The sequence below is a fragment of the Eurosta solidaginis genome, chromosome 4, assembly GCF_040869045.1.
Source record: "Eurosta solidaginis isolate ZX-2024a chromosome 4, ASM4086904v1, whole genome shotgun sequence".
Taxonomy (NCBI): domain Eukaryota; kingdom Metazoa; phylum Arthropoda; class Insecta; order Diptera; family Tephritidae; genus Eurosta; species Eurosta solidaginis.
The window spans coordinates 174,193,280-174,217,403 of NC_090322.1; the positions used below are offsets into that span (position 1 = coordinate 174,193,280).

Below are 24,124 nucleotides of genomic sequence, written 5' to 3' on the forward strand. Positions count from 1 at the left end.
CATATTATGACTAAACGAAACGAAAAATCTACCACATCAATCTCGCATCAACGCACAACAAATTGTAGTGTACCACAATCCGCATACAACTCTGCATTGAAAATGTCGTCACCAAATTTATCTGGCAGTGCCGATCAATAACGGGAAATGAATATACTAGGAATTCAAATAAAAATATTCCAGGCGCCGCTGTCATTCAACGGAAAAATTATAATAGTTCTATTTGTGTTACTTAAAAATTTACTTAAAATAGGGAATTTAACGTATTTTAATAATTTTAATGGCATATACAATAGCTAATGTTGCAAATCAGCATATGTACACAACAATGTGTACGCCATTGCATTTCACGTATCCATTGTCATCACCGGTTCCTTCATCTGATTGTGGCAGTACAAGCACTGTTACCCCATCCCCACCACAGTCATCAATTTCTACGTCACCCCATGCAAACAACACACAGCAGCAACAAATCACACTTATGCAAATGAATGGTCGGAAGGTCCTTGGTCCCCCTGAAGGTTGGCAAGGCCCACCACCATCAAGTACTTGTGAATTGTTTGTGCGCCGTATACCAAGAGATTTGAATGAACAAAACTTAATACAACCGTTTTTACGTTTTGGACGTATATATGAAATACGCTTGCCCATGGATTTTAATCAGGTAAAATCCTTAAAAATTTAAATGTATACATTTGTGCTATGTAAAGTTTTGTAGGCAAATCGTGGTTACGCATACGTTAAGTACACGAGTGAAGATGATGCAGATTGTGCGATGGAAGTACTACGTCATTTCTATGTTTCAACTGGCCGTAAATTAGAGATTTTGCATTCATACGAAAAATGCTGTTTGTTTGTAAGCAATATACCAAAACATTTGAGTGAGGCAGAGATTGAAGACAAGCTAAGGGCTGTCTTTCCTACAATGCAACGTATATATTCGCGTAGTGCAGCTATTCCGCAACGTACAAATGGTGAAATGGGCGCCGCTGATAGGTGTAATAATGCAAAGTTAGAAAGATTTGATGGATGCCAGCAAATTATAATGAACGGAAAGTTTTATGAACAAAAAAACCGCGGACATGTCTTTATACATTTTCCATCACACTTAGAAGCTTTAGAAGCAAAGAAGAGTACAACACCAGGAGTAATACGCATGTGGGATCGTGATTTGAAAGTTGTTTGGGCAAATACGGAGCGCGATACTGATTTGTCTAAATCGGTAAGTTTTAAAATTTTATTTGCATTGGGCATGGAATTCTGTACAAATAATTTTAAACTTTTTTGTTTCTTACAGAATAAAACACTTTTCGTGCGCAATGTTGATCTTTCGGTGAATAATCGGGACATTATCGATTTGCTTGTCCATTGCGTACCGCGCCAGGAGATTCGTAAAATTTCAAAAGTGCGTACTACAGCATTTTTCGATTTCACTACCCGTGAAGCAGCTGAAAAATGTTTGCAGCAGTTGCAGGGAACTGTCTTGCGTGGTCAACGCCTTGGGCTTGAATGGGCGAAGCCATCAGAGCAGTAAGTTTAGATGATGATTTTAAATCAGAACTGTTTGTTTAATAATTACTTTTGGAAAAAATCGCATTGAACAGTAATTTAGTGCGTTTTTAATGTTTTACCACTGTTTCGCACCAATGCTTTTTAATTCAGGGCTGTTACGGAATCCAATTGCTGTGAGAATATTTGAATGCAATTAGTATTTCTGACGTGAAAAATTGTTATTCATTAATTACATTTTATTATTAGTTTATAAATCGTGGTTAAACATAAAAGCAATAGTCAACAACAAATGATCGGAATATGGGGCTGAACCAGAGTTTGGTATAGGGATAGTATGCCCGATGCCATACCAACGGTCCCAACGAAGACAAGAGTTTGAAAGTTAAGAAAGAGTGGGGTAGGAAGAGTCGGGGCTTGTGGAAAGCGAAAGTCTGATATAGCGGAAGTTGTTGATGTAAAGAAAGGGAAACCCCGTATAATTAAACAGTTCTGTAAACTATTTTTAAAGCATTCAGGTATACATTTTGATACTTACTCATTTTTTAAAGACAATCTTTGCATCGCATGTGCAAGACGGATTTCGATGCTATGCTGCGGCTAAAATGTATAGCAAATTGTTGGCAAATACCTGTTATAATTTTTGGTACTTACTATGAAAACGAAGGCCTACAGTATGGAGCAGTAATGCTGCGCAATGCAAATGGTACAGCACGCGCAATATTCTGTGCGCTACAATCACATGAGCTCGTCGATATACACTCGCGTATATGTGAAGTGGTTTGCGTACTTTTAGAGACGATTGGAACATTTCCCGATTATAATTATGTATTTTTTGTACAAAAAGATAATGCACACCTTTGTAAGTATATGCATCAAAGCTACAAATTCAAAATTACTAATGTAAGCCAATTAAACATTTATTATATATATTTTGGTATATTACAGTGGGTATGGTCACACATGACGAACACTCTGTTGGATTTATTGCATCATTTCAAATACCACACGAACTGAGCTTCGATTTAAATGAGATTATCGATCTGAGTTGGGCGGTGGCTACTTTGTCCGCTATAAATGAGGATGCCCTGCTTCAATCTTATCACGAAAGTTTTCAAGTGCATACCACTGCAACATATTTACAAAATTTGGTTGTGGCAGGACATCGTATATTTGGCACAATTATGCCAAAGTATCGTAATAAACCACCTTTAAAGCATAATTTAAATGATACACAAATAGTATTAGCTTTATGTTATATAACGACTGGCACAAATGGTGCTTTGCCACATCGTCCATACCAGGCTTATCCCGTCTCGCTATTCGATACCGGCTATGAAGGTTTACGTTTTGTATCACTCAAACTTTTACCTATCGCGGTAACACAATCACGATTTGTGGTACACTATGTGCTTAATCATGTACAGTTTGGTAGCTTAGAATATTTCCATCCATCACAACGCCATCATATCCCACCTATATTTATAAGTGGATGTTCATATTCGAAATCGCTAAAAAATCCAAAACATCAAAGTAATATGCCCTTACAGCAGCAAGGTCAACAACAATATAATAGCATGACAAGTGGCTCATATATGCCTGTGAATTACGCTAATCCAAGTTATACTTCCCCAATGCCAGGTGTAAATTTTCAAACAACATTGACAATGCCGAACGCAGCGCATGCGCCATAGATTTTTATTTAGTCCTCTTAAAAAGTTTGTATAAGTAAAGGTTTTATATCACATTTTTAGATTTATGGTGTGTTGTGTGTGGATTGGAATATATTCAATTCAAATCAGAAAGAAAGACACACTCCTTTTTGAAACGTATCTAAAATCTTGAGTGTTCCTAAAAATGACCCCGTTAAGATAGATGAGACATATTCATAGGCAAAATAAAGAAGGTGCTAAAGTTAGCTGCTCATTATATTATAGGTAGCACTTTGTTACCTTTTTAGCACTTTGTAATTTTTTTTTTAAATAACTATTTATACCCTTGCTCTAAAACATTATATTGTTTTATAAAGCTATTATAACTGGAAATTTGTACTGAAATGTGTTTCATAGTGTAGTTTGCATTTTTTTATAAATAAGGGGGCTATTTTGACATAATAAAGAGCTGCTTGATAAGAAAGATCAGTGCATGCCCTTATGGGGATCTGAATGCTCTACAAAAAGGTCTTGTGTAGTCAAACCGGATATATATCACGCCTCAAACCAAACCAAATAAAACCAGCACATAGGAAATGGGAAAGTATTAAGCGCTACCTTTAAACTTGATATTATTTTACCTGGGCCATTTTTTAGAAATACTCTGCAGATTTTTCAATATGTTCTCGAATGAATGGATAGCTTTTTATGCATAAAAAGAAAGCTAATCCATAAATATTACAACTATTTACGTGAATATTTTAGAATATATGTGCTTGATAAGCTTAAAACATTGAAATCTTTTCTTTTGCCAAATAAGACATAAAACCTTCATCTATACACAACTACAACTTTATTTTACAAAAAAAATGTGTTTGCAGTTTTAACATTTCTTTGCTATTTATATTATTGGATTTCGTTTTATATTTGTTTTAGCTTACGAATGTTGTAAGTTGTATTTGATGTATGTATTTAGTTTAGTTTTGTACGCGCAATTTAGGTGTTGTGAATGCTACTTTTATTTTACAATGTATGTCTTATTTTATTATTGCTTGTCTTCTTTTAATCGCTTGCAGAAAGAAAAGTTTTAACATAAGCGTTGAACAATTTTTAAACTCCGTTTTTAATACAAATTTTCATATCAATATATGTATATATATAGTTTTTAAGCTGTTTGTGCGTGAATATGAATTTTAATAAATATAATCATTTTAACTAGCGACAAAGAAAACGATTTTTTTTTTATAGATTATTAGAAATATGTATGTGGCTGAGTACTTAGTACCTGTGTCTACATATGGAAGTGGAGGCGGCCACGCACTTATCACCCTGTCCTCTAAATAATTCAATCGGCTGCAGGAAGTGTCCTGAAGCGGCAAGAAATATCTGTTCGGTCAGCATGCGAATCTGGGAATCATAAGCATTTACATCCCCCTGTTATTTACTGCTCCTGTGGACACCGCCCTAATGTCAGTGCTTTTCTCACTGGCGAAAATCACATCATTGTAGACGATTTCAATACCTACCATTTATATACAGCATACGCAGACAAACTTTTTGCATTTCCCACGGCAGCCGGTTCTATGCAACGGAGGGTCTCGGGATTTTTCCCAACCAGGGGCTGTTGCTGTTGTAGCAGAGCTTCGCCCCATCCAATAGGTGCGACCGATCACGAATTATCATCGACATCCTCTAACAGGAGCCCGCGGAAACTAGCTGTTTCAACAGGGGATGGACCATAATGAGAGAGCATACGCAGACAAACTTTTTGCATTTCCCACGGCAGCCGGTTCTATGTAACGGAGGGTCTCGGGATTTTTCCCAACCAGGGGCTGTTGCTGTTGTAGCAGAGCTTCGCCCCATCCAATAGGTGCGACCGATCACTAATTATCATCAACATCCTCTAACAGGAGCCCACGGAAACTAGCTGTTTCAACAGGGGATGGACCATAATGAGAGGGGTTAGAGGCGTTGGTTCCAGAATACGGTTGAAGAGATGATTGGTGACGTGGGGATACGTTACAAGCAGGACATATGTTTTGTATGTCGGGGTTGATTCTGGATAGGTAAGAGTTTAACCTGTAACAGTATCGAAGTTGGGATAGAGTGACGCGCGTTTCCCTAGGGAGAGTGCGTTCCTCCTCTGCTAGTGTTTTCTTTGAGTACAGGATTCACAGGTCAATTCCTGACATAGAGGTCCGACGCCTGTTTGTGGATTTCACTGAGGACCTGCTTGTGCTTTTTATCGTCATACGGCTGCGTTCTCAGGTGCAGTATTTCGTCATAATGCTTACGGAGATGACTACTTAACCCCTGGGCGGTGTTGGCTCATCAATCAGATGTCTGTTGGAATGCCCACGTTTCTGGGTATTCAACAGGAACTGTTGGGTTAGCATCTCATTTCTTTCCCTGATGGGGAGTATTCTCGCCTCATTATGTAGATGGTGTTCCGGGGACATAAGAAGGCAATCCGTGGCGGTTCTGAGGGCAGTATTTTGGCAGGCCTGTAGCTTCTTCCAGTGAGTGGTCTTTAGGCTTGGCGACCATATCGGGGACGCATAGCATGCAATCGGCTGGCCAATTGCTTTATAAGTGGTAATGAGTGTTTCTTTATATTTTTCCCATGTACTGCCACCAAGAGATTTGAGGATTTTATTACGGCTCTGGATTTTCGGTACAATTGCGTCTGCATGCTCACCAAAATGTATATCCTGATCAAACGTCACACCCAAGATTTTGGGGTGTAGGACAGTCTGTAGCGTAGTGCCATCGATGTGGATGTTCAAAATGGTCGTCCATGGGACGTCCATGTTGTAAATAAGGTCGCCGATGATTTAGTCGGTGATAATGTCAGGTTTCACGAGGTGAAAAAACTGGAGAGATCAGGGAGGTAGCTGTTTATTTTGTCGCAAAGCTCATCGATCTGTAGGTATGGGCCTGTGGCCATTATTGTGCAGTCATCGGCGTAGGAAACCATAGTAACTCCTTCTGGTGGCGAAGGTAACTTTGATATGTATAAGTTAAACAAAAGTGGGTATAGGACATCACCCTGTGGCACCCCTTGTTTAATTCTTCTTGGTTTTGATGTTGCGTTTCTAAATTGCACCGATGCCTGCCGACCACCCAGATAATTTGCGGTCCACCTTTTAAGACTTGTGGGAAAGGTACACCCTTCCAGGTCTTGCAGTAACATGCCATGGTTTACCGTATCAAAAGCTTCTGATAGGTCTAGCGCAACGTGTACTGTTCTGTGGTGAGGATTTTGATTTAAACCGCAATTTATCTGGGTTCTAATGGCATTTAGCGCGGTGGCTGTGCTATATAATTTTCGGGAGCCATGCGGATTATTGGCTAGTTGCAAATTTGCTTTAAAGTAGGGGAGCAGAATGGCTTCAAGTGTCTTGGCTTCTCGCGATAGGAGATATATCGGACGATAAGAATCTCCTATGTTAGCTGGTTTCCCAGGGTTTAGTAGCGGGACCACCTTGGCCATTTTCCATTTTTCGGGGATGACAAAGGTAGGTGGAAAGGGGCAAGTTGAAGACATGTGCTAGATATTTAAATCCCTCTTTACCTAGGATTTTGAGCATCGGCATGGCTATGCCGTCTGGGCCCACTGCATTATATGGTTTATCATGACCGATGGCATCCTCAACCTCCTTGGCGGTGATGGTAATTGGGGACGCGCTGTATTTATGTTTATGTGCGCGTCTGTTGGCTCGCCGTCTAACTTGTAAAATGAATTTACGGTGGACCAAAGCTTACCCACACCGGCAGAGAGGGTGCAGTCCCTTAAATGATCCTCCCATTTCGCCCGCTTATGTTCATCCACAAGAAATCTGATGCGTTGGTTTATATCCCTTATTTGAGGGTCGCCGGGATCGTGCTGCCTTATAGAGTCACGTTCTCTCGCTAAATTTGCGGCCTCCGCCGGAAAATTAGGCCGGATTTTCGGAATTGTTCCGGCGGGAACAAAGAGAGCCGAGGCGGGTTCAATGCCCTTGCGGAAAGTACGTTGCCCTTGGCGAGCATCAGTCAGGATAAGGAGGGCAGCAAAGCGATTGTCTGTAAAGTATTTGTACTCATCCCACTTTCCTTTCTTAATGTTTGTGAAAGTGCGGTTTTCGGTGACGATAAAGTCGGCGGTTCGCTCGAGCGAAATAAGTATAGGCAGGTGGTCAGATGCCAATGTTACCATCGGCTGCCATTTGACGCAGTTTACCAGACCGGCGCTCACGATGGACAGATCTGGCAAACTGTGACAGCTTCCTACCCTATGAGTAGGTGCGTCTCCATTTATTGTGCAGAACATCGTTTCTTCTATTTGATACGCCAATATCTCTATTCTAATTGAAAGTTTGCTTTAAAGTAGGGGAGCAGAATGGCTTCAAGTGTCTTGGCTTCTCGCGATAGGAGAGATATCGGACGATAAGAATCTCCTATGTCAGCTGGTTTCCAGGTTTTAGTAGCGGGACCACCTTGGCCGTTTTCCATTTTTCGGTGATGACAAAGGTGGAAAGGGGCAGGTTGAAGACATGCGTTAGATAATTAAATCCATTTTTGCCTAGTTTTATAAGCATTGGCATGACTATGCTGCCTGGGCCCAATGCTTTAGATGGATGTTGTTGTTGTAGCAGTGCTTCGCACCAAAATGGGGTTACACTGAGATGACGCGCATCTTCAACCTCTTTGATGGTGATGGTAATTGGGGACACACTGGGTTTATGTTTGTGTGCGCGTCTGTTGGCCCGCCGTCTGATTTTCTCAACCGTAGATGCATTATATATTGTCGGCAAAAGGCGATCGCGCATTTTTTCGCATTCGACAGCACTTTATCGCCAAAGGCGATGGAAATTTTGTTGTTGTGCTTGAACGGATTCGATAGGGACTTTACGGTGGACCATAGCCCGCTTTTGTTCATCCACTAACAATCTGATGTGTTGGTTTATATCCCTTATTCTCGCTAGAGTTTCGGCCTCCGCTGGAAAATGTGTCCGGATTTCCGGTATTCTTCCGGCGGAAATAAAACGAACTGAAATGTATTCTATGACCTTGACGCGCATCAGGCATTTCATTTTGCCTTTCAAATTTTGTTGTTTGTAAATGTATGTTTTCGATTTCATTGTGTTAATTAGATGTAATCTGAATATTAAAATCCTTTCATTTTTTATTTTTTCGTTGTCGACACCAAAGATCTGAGGTACATATAACATTCGACAGCACCCTTACCTTCAAGGCACATGCCTCCGAGATTGTATTTAAAGTACAAAGCCGCAACAAAATCATCAAGTCCATTGCCGGCAGCAATTGTTGAAAAAATTAAGGAAAGCTGCTAACAACACACACACGGGAAAATGCTGGCGGCCTGCCAAATTTTGCACTCAAAACTGCCATGGGATGTATTCTTTTGACCCCTGAACACCAATGTAAAAGAGCATAATGAAAAGCTGAACGGGCAGATATTGCTGAATTATCACAAATTCACAAAATCACAACACAGCAAACAACTCATTCATCTAGCGCCCAAAGGGACAAGGAAATATTTCCGTTAAAACTATGGTAAGATCCGACACCTACCAACTCAGCCGTTCGATCCAGATAAGCATAACCCCGATGAAAGCACGGTGAACCCCGTTCTCTCTATATATATTTTTCAAACCTTTCTTTAGAGGAAAGCAGACTATCAAGGTTAGCACGAGTCACTCTGGCCCAACTTCTTTCTGGATACTGTAACAGATTACACTCATACTTTTCCAGAATCAACCTCGACACACGTAATATATGCCCTGCATGCGACGTGTTCCCACATGGCACCAACCATCTTTTCAATTGTAATTGGGAACCAACGCCTTCTCGGCAACATGCCCATGTCCAAACCTGTTAAAAAGTTCAGTTTATGTGGATCTTCGTTGAAAAATTTCGATGAAAATGAATGGCTGGACCTATAAGATGCGCCGATTTGTATTAATCGCATGTGCATACAGCCACAACTTATAAAATCTATTAGTAGGATGAGTTCGAAGGTGTTGCAACAACATCTAATAATAAAAATAAAAGCTTTTTGGCACGTTGCACTGCAGGGGAGATAAGAGCCAAGCTTCTCTTCCAATTAGTGGTGCGCTCATTTTTTAGTTTTGATACAAATTGACGGGCCTACATGTTCTCATACCGAGTCCGAACGGGATCCGCTAAGGCAGACTTTTTCTGAGAATATTTTAATGGAAGAAATATGTACACTCGAAGGGCTTGCCCAACTAAGTACTGCCGAGGTGCAACCGTGTTTAAAAAAGAAAATTCTTAATTATTTTTGTAATGTACCTTAACTTTGGTACAAATTACTTTTGTTAAATAAAATAGAACGATTGAGAAAGCACGTGTTTTATTATAGTTCGTGTCTAGAACAATCTTCAATAATAATATTGTTACGAATATTAGCAAAACTAAGGAGTGCTGCCAGCTCTAAGCCGATCTAAGCAGTGACGTGAATGCACATCAATAATTCAATCATTATGTATCTACATAAACGAATCAATAATTGCGTCTACACATATGTACACATTCCGACGAGCAACATTTACATACAAGGCAGCGAGAGATGAGATGTCACACACCGATGAATTTACTTATACGCTTATGTGTGTGCGGGAGACTGTAAACTACAAACACATGCATATACCTTATCTGAGTTGTCACAAGAGAGAGCAATAATTTGTGCACGTAGTTGTGGCTGGCGATTTTGTAGCCGAAACAACTAGTAACTTCTGGAAATCGAAGAGCCTAGAAGTATGCAGCGTAAACTATAAAAGCGGCGCCAGCGAGTAAGAAGGAATTCAGTTTGATTTGAATTGTCAAGCAGTTACGAGTAAGACGATATCTAGCGAGCAATAGCACTATTATTTTGAAAGTCAGTTTCCTTTAAGATATCAGTTTGGTTATTAAGCTATTCGTTGCACAGTTTGAGTGTTATTGTGAAGTACTTAATAAAGGCCATTTTTCCATCATTCAATATTGGAGTTATTTATTCAACAGTTTAGTGATTCGAACTTAGCAGAGGATTGCAAATAAGAGGATTTGCAGAAAATTCGTTACAATTGGTGTCAGAAGAGGAATTGTTGAATAAATTCTAGAGGACAACAAGGACATGGCAAAGTTAAGTGAATTGAAGATCCCGCAACTGAAGAAGGAGTTGGAGAGCCGTGGATTGAATACAAGCGGCGTTAAACTCGAACTTCAGGCACGGCTACGAGAAGCAATGGAAGCAGAAGGAATTGATGTGGAAGAGCATGTCTTTCATCTTGATGGCGAGGAGACAACAAAAATTGAAGAGAAGAACGAAACATCGCAGACGGTTACCAGTACAGACTTGAACATGATTTTAGCTGCAATATCTGCTCAAACATCGACAGTGTCATCTCAACTGGCAGAACAGCAGACATATATGGAATCGCAGGAGAACCGTATAACATCCAAGATGGAAGAACAGAAGACATATATGGCATCACAACTAGAATCGCAGGAGACACGTATAACATCCAAGATGGAAGAACAGAAGACATATTTGGCATCTCAACTGGAAGCGCAAGAGGCACGTATATCTGAAATGTCGGCACAAATTTCGGAACAGGTATCAGCGCAGCTCTTTGTGAAACTGGAAGAGCAGGATGCAAAAATTTTACAACTCGAGGACAAAATTGATGCCGAAATAGAAGCGTTAAAAGGTCGTATGAAGCAGTTACAACTAAACCGCCCAGCTGTTTCAGCGAGTAATCCAAAGTTAAAGACACCATCCTTTGACGGTTCTGTTCCTTTTCAGGTCTTTAAGCTACAGTTTGAGAAGACCGCAGCAGTGAACCAATGGAATGCTGAAGATAAAGTTGCAGCTCTGTTCGTGGCACTGAAAGGGCCTGCCGCGGAAATCTTACAGACCATCCCAGAGTACGAGCGGAACCACTACGAAACATTGATGAGCGCTTTAGAGAGACGTTACGGAAGCGAGCATAGGAAACAGATATTCCAAATTGAGTTGCAAAACCGCTACCAAAAAGCAAATGAAACATTGCAGGAGTTTGCTTCAGATATTGAAAGATTGGCTCATCTTGCAAATGCGGACGCACCCGTGGAATACACTGAAAGGGTAAAAATCCAGAGTTTCATAAATGCCATACGGGACGTGGAAACGAAGCGAGCTACATACGCAAACCCAAAGCTGACATTTTCTGAAACGGTATCACATGCATTGACTCAGGAAACGGCCTCACTATTGAGTAAACCAGCATACAAAGCTCATCGTGTAGAAGTGGAAAGACCAGATTGGGTAGACACTATTTTGGAAGCACTGAAGGGATCACAACAGAAAAATGCCGGAGTTATTAAATGTTTCAAGTGCGGCAACCCAGGTCATATTGCACGACATTGCAGCAGCGGTCCCAATAGCTCCAACAATGTGGGTGGTCGTAAACGCAGAGCAGAAGGTGATGAGCAAATATCCAAGACCACTCAATCGTTAAACTAAATCGAGTCAGCCGCAAGGGGCGACAGCTGGCTCCCGCAATTGAATGCCCCATAATCTCTATCTCGCAGATTGGAAGAAGATCGAGCAACCTTACTGTTGGAGGACATGTGGACGGAAAGGAACGGTTATTGACTGTAGATACGGGTGCATCTCATTCCATCATTCGAGCGGATTTAGTCAACAAAAAGATAAGACCATTGCTTGGAGCAAGATTACGTACAGCCACGGGAGAGGACACCCAGGTAATTGGAGAAGTAGAATGTGAAGTCGCAATTGGGAACGTCATGGTAGTACACAATTTTATAGTGGCAGAAATTGTTGATGAAATCATAATTGGAGTGGACTTCTTAATCGACCAGGGCATCAAGATCGACATGCAAAGCAAGACGATGCGATATAAAAACATGGATGTACCACTTAATTTCGGCTACGAGAGAGGCTACAGCAGTAAACGAGTGCTGGTGGAAGAGAGTCAGCAAATACCACCAAAATCCGAAGCAGTCATCTGGGCAAAGGTTGATGGAGATTGTGGGACAAACAAATTGTGGGTTGTCGAAGCAGCAAACAAATCAGCACTAAACATACTTGTAGGAAAAACCCTGGCTATGACAAAACAAGATGGACGTATTCCGGTAAGAGTACTCAATGAGTTCAAGTCACCACTCAAACTGACTAAAGGAGCTATTTTGGGAAGATGCCAAGAGGCTGAAGTGGTTATTAACTGTGAACAGCTCCAGGAACACGTTTCAGCTAGTAATACTGATCTTTCAAATGACATCACGGCATGGATGCAGGGACTAGAGGAAGCATATCAGAGTAAGGCAAAACAACTGCTCCTAAAGTACGCGAACATATTTGACCAGGATGATTCTAAACCAGGCCGCACCAACGTTGTGAAACATCAAATTGACACTGGAGATGCGAGACCGATCCGTCAAGCTCCACGTAGTGTTCCACTGGCGAAGCGGGAAGTTGTGAGTCAAATCATTCAAGAAATGAACGACAGCGGCGTCATCGAACCATCAGCTAGTCCATGGAGCTCACCGGTAGTACTTGTAAAAAAAAAGGATGGAAAAATGAGGTTTTGCGTGGACTACCGGAAGTTGAATGACGTAACGAAAAAGGATAGCTACCCATTGCCAAGAATTGACGACACTCTGGACTCGCTATCTGGTACGAAATGGTTTTCCACGCTGGACTTGAAAAGCGGCTACTGGCAAGTGGAGGTGAAGGAGGAAGATAAAGAGAAAACAGCCTTCAGTGTCGGTGATGGTCTTTGGCAATTTACAGTGATGCCTTTTGGACTTTGTAATGCACCAGCTACTTTTGAGAGACTCATGGACCAGGTACTGAAAGGACTACATTGGAAAACATGCTTGGTGTACCTGGACGACATCATCGTATTGGGCAAGAACTTTGATGAACATCTTAAGAACTTGGAGGAAGTTTTCCAGAGAATAGCTGGCGCTGGTCTGAAGTTAAGTCCCAAAAAGTGTGCGCTGTTTAAAAAGGAAGTCAATTATTTGGGTCACAAGGTAACGACAGAGGGCATCTGCACTGCGAACGAAAAAATAGAGGCTGTACAGGATTGGCCAAGACCACAGAATCTACATGAATTGAGAAGTTTTCTTGGGCTGTGCACATATTACCGCCGATTTGTACCAAATTTTTCCAGCGTAGCCCATAGCCTCCATGAGCTTACAAGAAAAAACAAAGCTTTTGAATGGAAGAAGGAGCAAGAAGTGGCTTTCCAAACATTGAAGGAGCGTTTGTGCACTGCCCCAATGTTAGCATATCCGATTCCAGGAGCAACATTTATTCTAGATACAGATGCAAGTGGATATGCTATAGGAGGCGTTTTATCACAACTGGTCGATGGACAGGAGAAGGTAGTTGCATATTACAGCCGTTCGATTGGAAAACCAGAGAGGAACTACTGTGTTACGCGGAGAGAGCTGTTGGCATTGGTAGAGTGCATTAAACATTTTCACAAATACCTCTACGGCCAGCGATTCCATGTCAGGACAGATCACGCAGCATTGAAATGGCTTCTGCAGTTCCGTAATCCGGAAGGACAATTGGCACGGTGGATCGAGCGACTTCAAAGCTATGACTTTTCCATTGAGCATCGAAAAGGTAGTACCCATGGAAATGCCGATGCAATGTCACGAAGGCCATGTAGTTTGGAATGCAAGCACTGTTCAAAGGCCGAGGCTAAAGAAGACATTATAGATGTCCGGCTAATGACTATCACGTGTACGGATGAATGGGACAAGGAACAACTAAGAAAGTGTCAGCTAGAAGATACAGGTCTGTCACATGTTATGCAAGGGCTCGAACGAAACGAAAGACCAAGCAGAGAGGATATGTCAGCAGAGAGTCCCATTGCGAAGTCATATTGGGCACAGTGGAACAGTTTGGAATTGATATCCGGTTGCTTGCATCGAGTATGGGAGAGTGAGGATGGTCAGTGCAAGAAGAAACTTATAGTTGTTCCCAGAAAGAGGATTCCTGACGTGCTCAGCGAGTTGCACAATGGTCCAAGTGGAGGCCATCTTGGAATCACGAAGACACTCGAGAAAATTAAGCAGAGATTCTATTGGGTTGGTTGCCGTCAGTCGGTCACCGAGTGGATTGCCAATTGCGAGGTATGCAACAGAGCGAAAGGGCCCAAAACCCGAAGTCGTGGCCAGATGAAGCAGTATATTTCAGGTGCACCATTTGAAAGGATCGCCATGGATGTCGCAGGTCCATTTCCTACTAGCAACCGCGGAAACAAATACGTACTGGTGGTTATGGATTATTTCAGTAAATGGCCAGAGGTATACCCAATCCCAAACCAAGAAGCAGAAACAGTAGCAGAAGTGGTTAAAAACGAATGGGTTGCAAGGTATGGTGTACCAATGGAGTTACATTCTGACCAAGGCAGGAATTTTGAATCAGCTGTGTTCCAAGAACTGTGCAAGAAGTTGGGCATTCGAAAAACACGGACAACTGCATTGCATCCTCAGTCCGATGGTATGGTGGAACGTTTCAATAGAACATTGGAGGAGCATTTAAGGAAAGTAGTCGACAAGTACCATAAGGACTGGGATACACACATATCATTATTCTTGATGGCCTACCGATCGGCAGTACATGACACAACGGGCCAAACTCCCGCAAAGGTAATTTTTGGCAATGACCTTCGACTGCCAGCTGATTTGAAGTATGGGATAGATGCCGATGCGGAGAGGAATGTCAAGAAATCCACTGGTGTCTTAGAAGAAGAGCTGAGAGAGATACACGATCTGGTAAGGCAACGAGCAAAGATTATGAGTGACAAGATGAAAGCGAGGTACGATAAAGCAATTAATTCGGAAGGGTTTCAGGAAGGAGATTTGGTGCTGCTATACAACCCACAACGAAAAAAAGGGTTGTCCCCGAAATTGCAGTGTAACTGGGAAGGCCCATACAAAGTTGTAAAACGGATCAACGATGTAGTGTACCGCATACAAACCACTACCAAACCACGAACCAAAATGAAAGTGGTTCATTTGGAGAGATTAGCAGCGTTTAGATCGAGAGATTTGTCTGATCGGGACGATCAGACTTAGGTGGAGGGCAGTGTTACGAATATTAGCAAAACTAAGGAGTGCTGCCAGCTCTAAGCCGATCTAAGCAGTGACGTGAATGCACATCAATAATTCAATCATTATGTATCTACATAAACGAATCAATAATTGCGTCTACACATATGTACACATTCCGACGAGCAACATTTACATACAAGGCAGCGAGAGATGAGATGTCACACACCGATGAATTTACTTATACGCTTATGTGTGTGCGGGAGACTGTAAACTACAAACACATGCATATACCTTATCTGAGTTGTCACAAGAGAGAGCAATAATTTGTGCACGTAGTTGTGGCTGGCGATTTTGTAGCCGAAACAACTAGTAACTTCTGGAAATCGAAGAGCCTAGAAGTATGCAGCGTAAACTATAAAAGCGGCGCCAGCGAGTAAGAAGGAATTCAGTTTGATTTGAATTGTCAAGCAGTTACGAGTAAGACGATATCTAGCGAGCAATAGCACTATTATTTTGAAAGTCAGTTTCCTTTAAGATATCAGTTTGGTTATTAAGCTATTCGTTGCACAGTTTGAGTGTTATTGTGAAGTACTTAATAAAGGCCATTTTTCCATCATTCAATATTGGAGTTATTTATTCAACAGTTTAGTGATTCGAACTTAGCAGAGGATTGCAAATAAGAGGATTTGCAGAAAATTCGTTACAATATGTATATCAAGAGTGGTACAATAAAAGTGGTTGTGTAGTAATATGTATATATAGGAATGTGTATTGTGAATCGATTGTATGTGTGTTTCTGAACCGATGATAGGTTCGTTCCTGACATCCCTCCTTTTCAGCGGTACCTTGCGGGTGTTTTAATTACACGTCCAGAGCGAGTGCGTGGTGGATGATTGAGGCTAGCTGCATCCTGTGGTGTAGCAGGCGTGGAAGGTTCAGCTTCACGAGGCACGTCATCTGGCGGACACTGTTGTGTTGTGGTTTCTGTCGGTGGCTGTGTTGGACTCGAAGAACTTTGGTTTTTTGGTTCAACAGTAGGACGATCTGTGGACGAGTTAGGATCAACGTCGAGGAATGAAGTGGCTGGCTTAAGATGCCATGTGTTTCTTCTGTATATGGCGCCATCCTCGGGTTTGTACTCTGTACGAGCCGTGTCCTTCTGGTCTCACTATATAAGCTGGAACCCAGTTATTATGGCTTTGTCTAAGCAGTACTTTCTCTTGCGTAGTGTATTCTCTACTCTTGTTTTTTATTTCTATCTGCTGTTCCTTTCTCACCTTCCTTGAGTTTTGTTAGTTTTTTGCTTACGTTTTCTATTATTTTTGGATTGAGTAGCTTTTCATTGGTAGGTAATAGCGTTCTGGTTCTTCTGTTCATTAACCGTTGAACTGGAGACCTAGGTCCATGCGTGGAGTATTCCGATGATGTAGCAGCGCTAGCTGTATGTCCGTGTTGTCTTCGAGGCACTTTTTCATCAGGTTTTTTGCCTCTAGTACATAGCGTTCGGCTAAACCATTTGAACGTGGAAAATGAGGGCTCGAAATTCTATGTTCAAAGTCCCATTCTTGCTGAAAAGCCCTGAAATCGCTGCAATCAAATTTTTTACCACCATCTGATAATAGTACTTCCGGGATGCCGAAGGTAGCAAACCATGTCTTAAGTTCTTTAATGACGTTGAAGCTGGTGATATTGTTTAGTTGTTTAAAGTCAAAGTATCCTGAGTAGCTGTCTGCAATGAGGATATAATCCTTTCCTCTTAAGTGGAATATGTCCGAAGCGACAATACTCCATGGCCGTTTCGGTATTGCTTGTAAATTTATTTATTCCATCTGATTATCTTTTTGTATTTTGCTGCATGCACTGCAAGTTTTGATGTACTCAGTTAAATCTTTGGTCATTGTTGGCCAGAATACATTGTCACGGGCCAGTTTTAGCGTCCCTTGTAGTCCTTTATGACTAAGGTGGCAATGTTTCATTACTAATGGCACCATTGCGTTTGGAACCAATACTCTGTGATCTTTAAAAATTATGTCCTTGTAAACGCTGAGAGCCTCTCTGTAGTACCAATATTTTTTGAGATTTACCGGCACTTTATTGATGGTCTCTGGCCATCCTTTTAATATGGTTGACTTTAAATCATTAAGTTCTTTACTTTTTGAGGTCTCTGCTTTAAGTTCGTCTTTTCGCGTTTTCGTGAATGGCACAATAGCACATATTTGTAAATTTTCTGTATTTAACTCTTCACTATCTAAGTTTTCGCAGTCTCTACTCAGTAAATCTGCTACATACAATTCCGTACCTTTTTTATAAGTGAATTTTGGATTATAAGGCAGGATTTGATACATGATTCTTTGCAATCTCGGTAGTGCATCTGTAATTGGCTTTTTAAATATTGTCTCAAAAGGTTTATGGTCAGATTCGATCGTTAAATCTTTGCAACCCCAAATGTACATGTGAAATTGTTTACATGCTACTAGAATGGCGTTTGCTTCTTTTTCGAATTGGTTATAGCCCTGTTCGGTTTTTGTGAACGATTTCGCACAGTAAGCGATCGGCTTCTGTTTTTGTATTAGTACTCCGCCACATGCATAACTACTGGCATCTACTGACAGCAAAATTTGCGCTTTCGTGTCATAATACCCTAGTACTGGTGGATTTTTTAACAGATTTTTCAATTTATTGAATGCTTCATTGTGTTGCGTATCCCACACCCACTCAACATCTTTTCGCAGTAATTGTCTTAGTGGTTGGGTGATATCCGCCAATTTTTTTATGAATTTCGACACGTATGTTACCATACCCAAGAGTCTTTGCAACTCTTTAACGTTTTCCGGTTGCTTAATTTTCGTTATAATTTCTATTTTTTCGGGATCAGGTTTTACCCCTTCAGCGGAGACTATATGTCCCAGAAACTTTACTTCTTGTGTATTAAAAACGCATTTTTCTTTATTAAGCTTAAGGCCTGCTTTTCTGAATTTGTCGAGTACCTCTTGAGTGATCCTCTCTAGTTCTAGTTTGCTGGTGGCATGCAAGAGAACATCTCCGCGTTCTTTACGTCCGCTATCAACGAACTCATTACTTGTTTGAAAACTTCCGGAGCCGATGCTAAGCCAAATGGCACTCTTAAGCAAGAGTATCTTCCGAATGGGGTACTGAATGTCAGATATTCTGAAGTACGGGGTGTACTTGCAGTAGCCAAACGCCTTTTTTACAATCGAGTAACGTGAACCACTTCGAGCCGTGGATGCGGGCTGTAATTTCTTCTAACGTAGTAAGTGGATAATAACGTCTTTTGAGATTTTTATTTATCTCCGATGGATCTAAACAGAGTCTAATTTTATTATTTTTTTTTACTACGACCATGGGTGACACAGCCGGTGTCGGCTTGGTTATGGGTTAATTATTTTTTGCGCTATCATACTATCAAACTCATCTTTAACCTGCTGTCTAATAGTATGCGGGATTTTTCGCGCAGGGCATATGCTTAGTTTCGGATTTTCTATTAAGTCTATGTCGTATTTGTATTGCTTAAGGCAACCAATTCCTTCAAACAAGTTTTCATCAACAGTTAAAGTTTCAATACGCTTCACTGCACCTACCGTAGACACTACAAAACTGTAATCGTTGCTTTCTCGGTCTTGGACCAGTTCGTTGACCGTTTTGCTTTTGCAACATTTGGTAAGGTGGCCTTTTCTTTTGCATTTTTGGCAAACCTTTTTAAAGGTCGGACAGTTACGGCGACCGTGCGTGGTATCACACCTATTGCAGTGAAAGGGTTCATCTTTTTTGTTAGTTTCTTTGATGTCTCTTTTATTTTTCTTTTTCTTTTTGTTCCACGTAACGGCGTCAACTGTGGCCGCTTGCTTCATTGTTGTTACCTGCATCTTAACTTGCTCTGCAGAGTGACATATATCTATTGCTTTTTCCAGGGTTAATTTGCTTTCCGCTAGTAGTTTTTCTCTTGTTGTGTCATTTGTTATACCCACAACTATTCTGTCGCGAATTAGCGTGTCTTCTAACGTCCCGTAACCACAATTTTTAATTTTGCTTCTTAGATCTGTAACGAATTCATTAAATGTTTGACACTCCTTTTGTACGATGGTGTTGAATACATATCTTTCGTACGTTTCGTTGATTTGGGGTGTAAAATATTCTGTAAATCGCCTTTTGATTGTGCTGACGCTTTTTTTTATCACTTTCTGTTAAATTAAAAGTATTGTAAATTACTGCTGCGTCATTTCCTACCGACGACATGAATACTGCGACTTGGACTTCTGGTTTCTTAGTATCCAGTTCTGTCGCGATCGTGTACCACTCGAATTGTTGAAGCCACAATTTCCACTCGTTTGCCACATTTTGGTAATTGTTGATGACAAAACTTTTTGGTGGTCTAATATTGTGGTCCGGTTTTTCGCTATTAGTTGCTGATTCTGGCATTTTTTCGCTTTAATTCGGGTTTCGGCACCATGTAATGTACCTTAACTTTGGTACAAATTACTTTTGTTAAATAAAATAGAACGATTGAGAAGGCACGTGTTTTATTATAGTTCGTGTCTAGAACAATCTTCAATAATAATATGTACATATATCAAGAGTGGTACAATAAAAGTGGTTGTGTAGTAATATGTATACATAGGAATGTGTATTGTGAATCGATTGTATGTGTGTTCCTGAACCGATGATAGGTTCGTTCCTGACAATTTTGATGTTGGTTGTTCCGTTGCTTCAGTCGGGGAATTTTGGTAAACGAGGTCAGCACACTACCTCTACCGTTGCCTATACCAAAATCTACGCTTCTTGCTAACTCGATCATCTCATTAATTTGGTTTTGTATCAAATGGGCTATATCGCAAGGTTTTGCAATTTCGCTGCTTAAGGAATAAGCTCCCTTCAAACTAATAACAACGACCTACTTTTAAGACGTTCCCTTTGCCGAAGGTACGAATAAATAAATAAATGCAAGGTGCGATATCCTCCGAAGAGATTTTAAGACGAGCTTCTTTTCCAATTTTTCCTACGAATTGGCGGAGCGGGACCCACATGTTTTTACGCCGACTCCTAACGGCGTCTGCAAGGCAAATGAGTTTTTACTGAGACACTTTTCATGGCAGAAATACACTCGGAGTGTTTGCCAAAGTTTTTTCTAATTGTAAGAACGTTTTTCTATATTGTTGATATTACTTTGGGGGGATCGCAAGGATAGAGATATGTACAGACGTGACTGCACTTGCTTGCAAGATGTTCTGTAATGCCTTTCAAATAGACGCGCTTGATATTTTTTGTATGGGTAAGTACATCTTGCTCGACTCTATGACATGGGTGCGGTCGCCTGAAAGGTATACTGGACATTGCGAAGCCACTTGTCTCTTAAGTTTGGTGGCCGAATACCACGTAAAGACTAGCAATAACAAAATTAAGCAAACTGCATCGACTAGTTTGTATTGGCATAACGGTTGCGTTGAGAATGTCCCCTGCTGATGCTCTGAGAGGATTGGTGGGAAAATCTCCCCATCGCTGGAGAAAACACCGAGAAAGAGAAGACACTCGCTGCACTAAGACTGAGCTAAAAAGCGGAAACATGGCAGGGAATCTCCAGTAATTTTGAGATGGCCATTGTGAGGAGAACCCTTTGAGAAATAGGGAATCCATATACTGACCATGACTCAGATGCCTGGTTCACGGATGGATCAAAATTTGATGACGGAAAAACGGGAGCTGACCTTCTATATACCGAATTTCAAGAAATCAGTACCAATGGGATGCTATCCCACTATTTTTCAGGCAGAAATCTTTGCGACCGAAGTTCGCGGTAGAGAATGTATACGAAGAGGCTAATCCTCGCGCAGTAAACTTATTCTGTCAGACAGCAAGGCAGCCTTACGACACTTGAAGTCTTATACAATTACTTCTAAGCTGGTGGATAAATGCATTGAAGTTCTAAATGATCTAGGAGCCAAAAAACAATGTTTTGTTAGGACGAGTTTCCAGGCACTAGGGGCATGAAGTTAATGAACAGGCACGAACTCATTTATCTAAGCAGAGAGAACTTACGAACTATACGAGGCACTGTAGTCTACGATATCATCTGAGTAAGTGAAATCTATTCGATACACTTTCGCTTTCGTGAGCTGGAGACTCTCCCATCTATGTGGCGTGACTCTAAATCTCTTCGTGATATGGAGTAAAAAGCCTGAAGAGGTATTTAAATACAATAGAAGCCTCCACATACAGTAATAGGGTATATTCCAAGCACAATAGATCTTAATAAATGTCGCATTGCATAGAGGTCTAATAATAACAATAACACTATGCCACAAAATCAACTTTTTTTCTGGGTATTGGACCAAACCCACTTTTTTGTAGAGATTGAGGCTTAAGTAGACAAAGTACTATCACCGTTTTTCGAAGTTAGCCTTCAAAAAATAGATAACGGCTTTCGAAGTTCGAAATTATACATATCGAAATTTAATTTTTTTTGTTAACGCGTTCAGCAAATTAAAAAAGTAAAAGTGTGTTCGTGGTCCGCCTTTTTCTTTTATTTGAATGACTAATTCTTTTTTGGAAAAATTGCCAGTACAATTACAGTGCAGACATGAAAGTAGTAGCCGCTATCATGGGACTATCTGACTTTTCATCTCGTATAACAGCTGTTATACTAAATTTCTCAAAAAAAGAATTCAGCCCTTCAAATAAGGGAAAAGGGCCGACCCCGACCACATTTTTTACTTTTTTAATTTGCTGAACGCGTTAACAAAAAAAATAAAATTTCGAAATGTAGAATTTCGAACTTCGAACTTCGAAAGTTGATATCTATTTTTTGGAGGCTAACTTCGATAAACGGAGATAGTACCTTGTCTACTTAAGCCTCAATCTCTACAAAAAAGTGGGTTTGGTCCAATACCCAGCCGGCTGTTGCACAGTGTAATTGTAAATACATTTTGTATATATTTCTGTGGATAAGTTTTCTACCCAAACCCGCCCCACATGTTATGATGAAATGACAAAGTGAAGGGATTTGCGCTTAAGACTCAGCACGTGTGCACCTTCTTCTGAGGCTATTTGTAAACAAATTATGAAAGCATAAAAATAGAGACGCCAAAAAGCGACGCTAGCCGAAATCAAATGATGCTGAATTATCAGAAATGCATTTTCGAAACTTAGCATTTTTATACAGCTGCTCAGTCTCTTTATAGATTCCGAAACGAACGCTACATAGCTGCCAGCAAAAGTGTACGTGCCGCCACTACCCTAATGTGAACATTGAATATTTGTGCATATTTTTAGAAAACTTTGCCAGCGAACGAATTAAACATAAATAAATTGCTTTTGTTCCTGGGCTAGTGATATATACGTACATATGTATGTATGTAGTGCATATACCCAAGCATAATAGAATTTATATTTTGATATTGAAACAAAGATTTTGGATTTTATTTAAAAATTCCAGTGAAGATCCTTACGCAAGCTCGGACACGTCTAAAAGGCGTGGTATAGAGTCGCCGCAGTGATCGGAGATATCGATTTTACGAATCGCGTACATACATATATATAATTTCAGCAATATATGAACATACATATATATTCAAAAATCGATCCAAAATATAAGCCATCCACCCACTCGACAAATGTTTGCAACAACGTCTGCCTCAAGTGGGTTAACATTGACAGTCCAGCATGTCTGACCGCAACGGTCATGGTCACAGACAAATGCGATCAACTTTGATCGCACCCAAATTTAGTGCAAAAAAATTATTCTTTTGTCTACTTTTGCTGTTTTTCGTTTTTCCGCATACTTCACATGAGTTCTTTGAATTCAAGGGTAGCGAAGATATTGGGCATAATACGGCCGATACTAACAAACCAATAGCAAAACGGCCCTTTGAGAAAAAATTCAAATTTCGTAAGATTGAACGCATACAAAGCGAAGATGAAGTGGACGAAGAAGAAGACGAGGAGGCCAAGGGAGAGGAAAATGAAGATGATAGCGGCAGTAGAAATGATGGTACAAAAGATCGCGCTGACATAAAGCGAAATAACAAAAGACGAAACCGAGACAACGATGACGATGATGATAACGACGACGACAACGGCAAACGAATGAAAGCTGGCGCAGAGGGTGTTGATTCAGGCGAGTTGCCGTTCAAGCATGCACGTATTGCTCATAGGGAGGGACGTGCCACTGCCGCCGCCTCCACAACAAGAAATGAGAAGAAGCGTGGAAGCGCCAAACAACAGAGAGACAACGGCGCTGGTACCGACAACGATGTGGATGATACTGATGCTGATAAAAGTGTAGAGTCGAAATCATACGGCAACTCAATATTTGGAAGTCTCTTTGGCAGCTCGAAGAGCAATGTTAGAGATAATGGCAACAGTAATGAAAAAACAACAAGCGCAGAAGACAAATCGACTGAGCAAAAAGAATCAACGAACAGCATAATTGATTGGTTAAAATGGTTAAGTAAACGTGATGATAGCGCTGAAGAACAAGAAGTTCCAGTATCTATAGAATCGGCAGAATCTTTTCTCTCCTATCTTGATCGTTGGCCTATCAATAGTTTATTTCCCATTGGTAAGGCAGCAAAACAAATACCAATGCCAAGAAATAGTCACCACCACCACAAGCAACAACAAAGGCGTACAGCTTCAGCAGAAAATGATGATTCAGATGAAATAGCAGCGCCAATGTCTCAGGATAATTTTGAGACCCTACTACATACTTTACCCAGTTTTGTGCCGAGTCCAGCGCATGTGCTTAACACCGAGTGCCGTCAACAATTGCAAATTTTTCATCGTCAATTACGTGGACATAAATTATGGACTTTACAGAGTATATTTGAGCAAATCATTACATCTAAATTTATTTATTCCGGTTTTTA

At 40.7% G+C, this 24,124-nt stretch overlaps 3 protein-coding genes across 11 annotated transcripts in view; 2 read left to right on the forward strand and 1 right to left on the reverse strand.

The window, feature by feature from the left end:
• Window positions 1-24,124, reverse strand: part of LOC137250657 (uncharacterized) — a 75,697-nt gene that overhangs the window by 19,308 nt on the left and 32,265 nt on the right. The gene's annotated exons all lie outside the window — the stretch shown is intronic.
• On the forward strand, window positions 197-4,147 carry LOC137248345 (uncharacterized). The gene is made up of 5 exons (XM_067779214.1): window positions 197-664; window positions 719-1,222; window positions 1,298-1,530; window positions 2,061-2,371; window positions 2,458-4,147. The coding sequence occupies exons 1-5, from the start codon at window positions 281-283 to the stop codon at window positions 3,201-3,203; spliced, it is 2,178 nt and encodes a 725-aa protein (XP_067635315.1). The 5' UTR covers window positions 197-280; the 3' UTR covers window positions 3,204-4,147.
• Window positions 22,448-24,124, forward strand: part of LOC137250653 (O-acyltransferase like protein-like) — a 37,390-nt gene continuing 35,713 nt past the window's right edge. For 6 of the 9 annotated variants that reach the window (XR_010953033.1, XR_010953034.1, XR_010953035.1 and 3 more), the window contains exon 1: window positions 22,448-24,075. Coding sequence is in view for 6 of the 9 variants with exons in the window: in XM_067783824.1 (XP_067639925.1) it covers window positions 22,920-24,075 (1,156 nt within the window). In the remaining 3 variants the exon portion in view is untranslated. The remainder of the gene's footprint in view (window positions 24,076-24,124) is intronic. The other 3 variants (XM_067783826.1, XM_067783825.1, XM_067783827.1) reach the window with 3 other exon arrangements.

What these genes read in the sequence shown, in the direction of transcription:
- LOC137248345 (XM_067779214.1), top strand. Translation starts at nt 281, where the DNA reads ATGGCATATACAATAGCTAATGTTGCAAATCAGCATATGTACACAACA. An exon ending in TGCCCATGGATTTTAATCAG is followed by an intron (nt 665 to 718) that starts GTAAAATCCTTA and finishes AAAGTTTTGTAG; the next exon opens with GCAAATCGTGGTTACGCATA. An exon ending in TGGGCGAAGCCATCAGAGCA is followed by an intron (nt 1,531 to 2,060) that starts GTAAGTTTAGAT and finishes CATTTTTTAAAG; the next exon opens with ACAATCTTTGCATCGCATGT.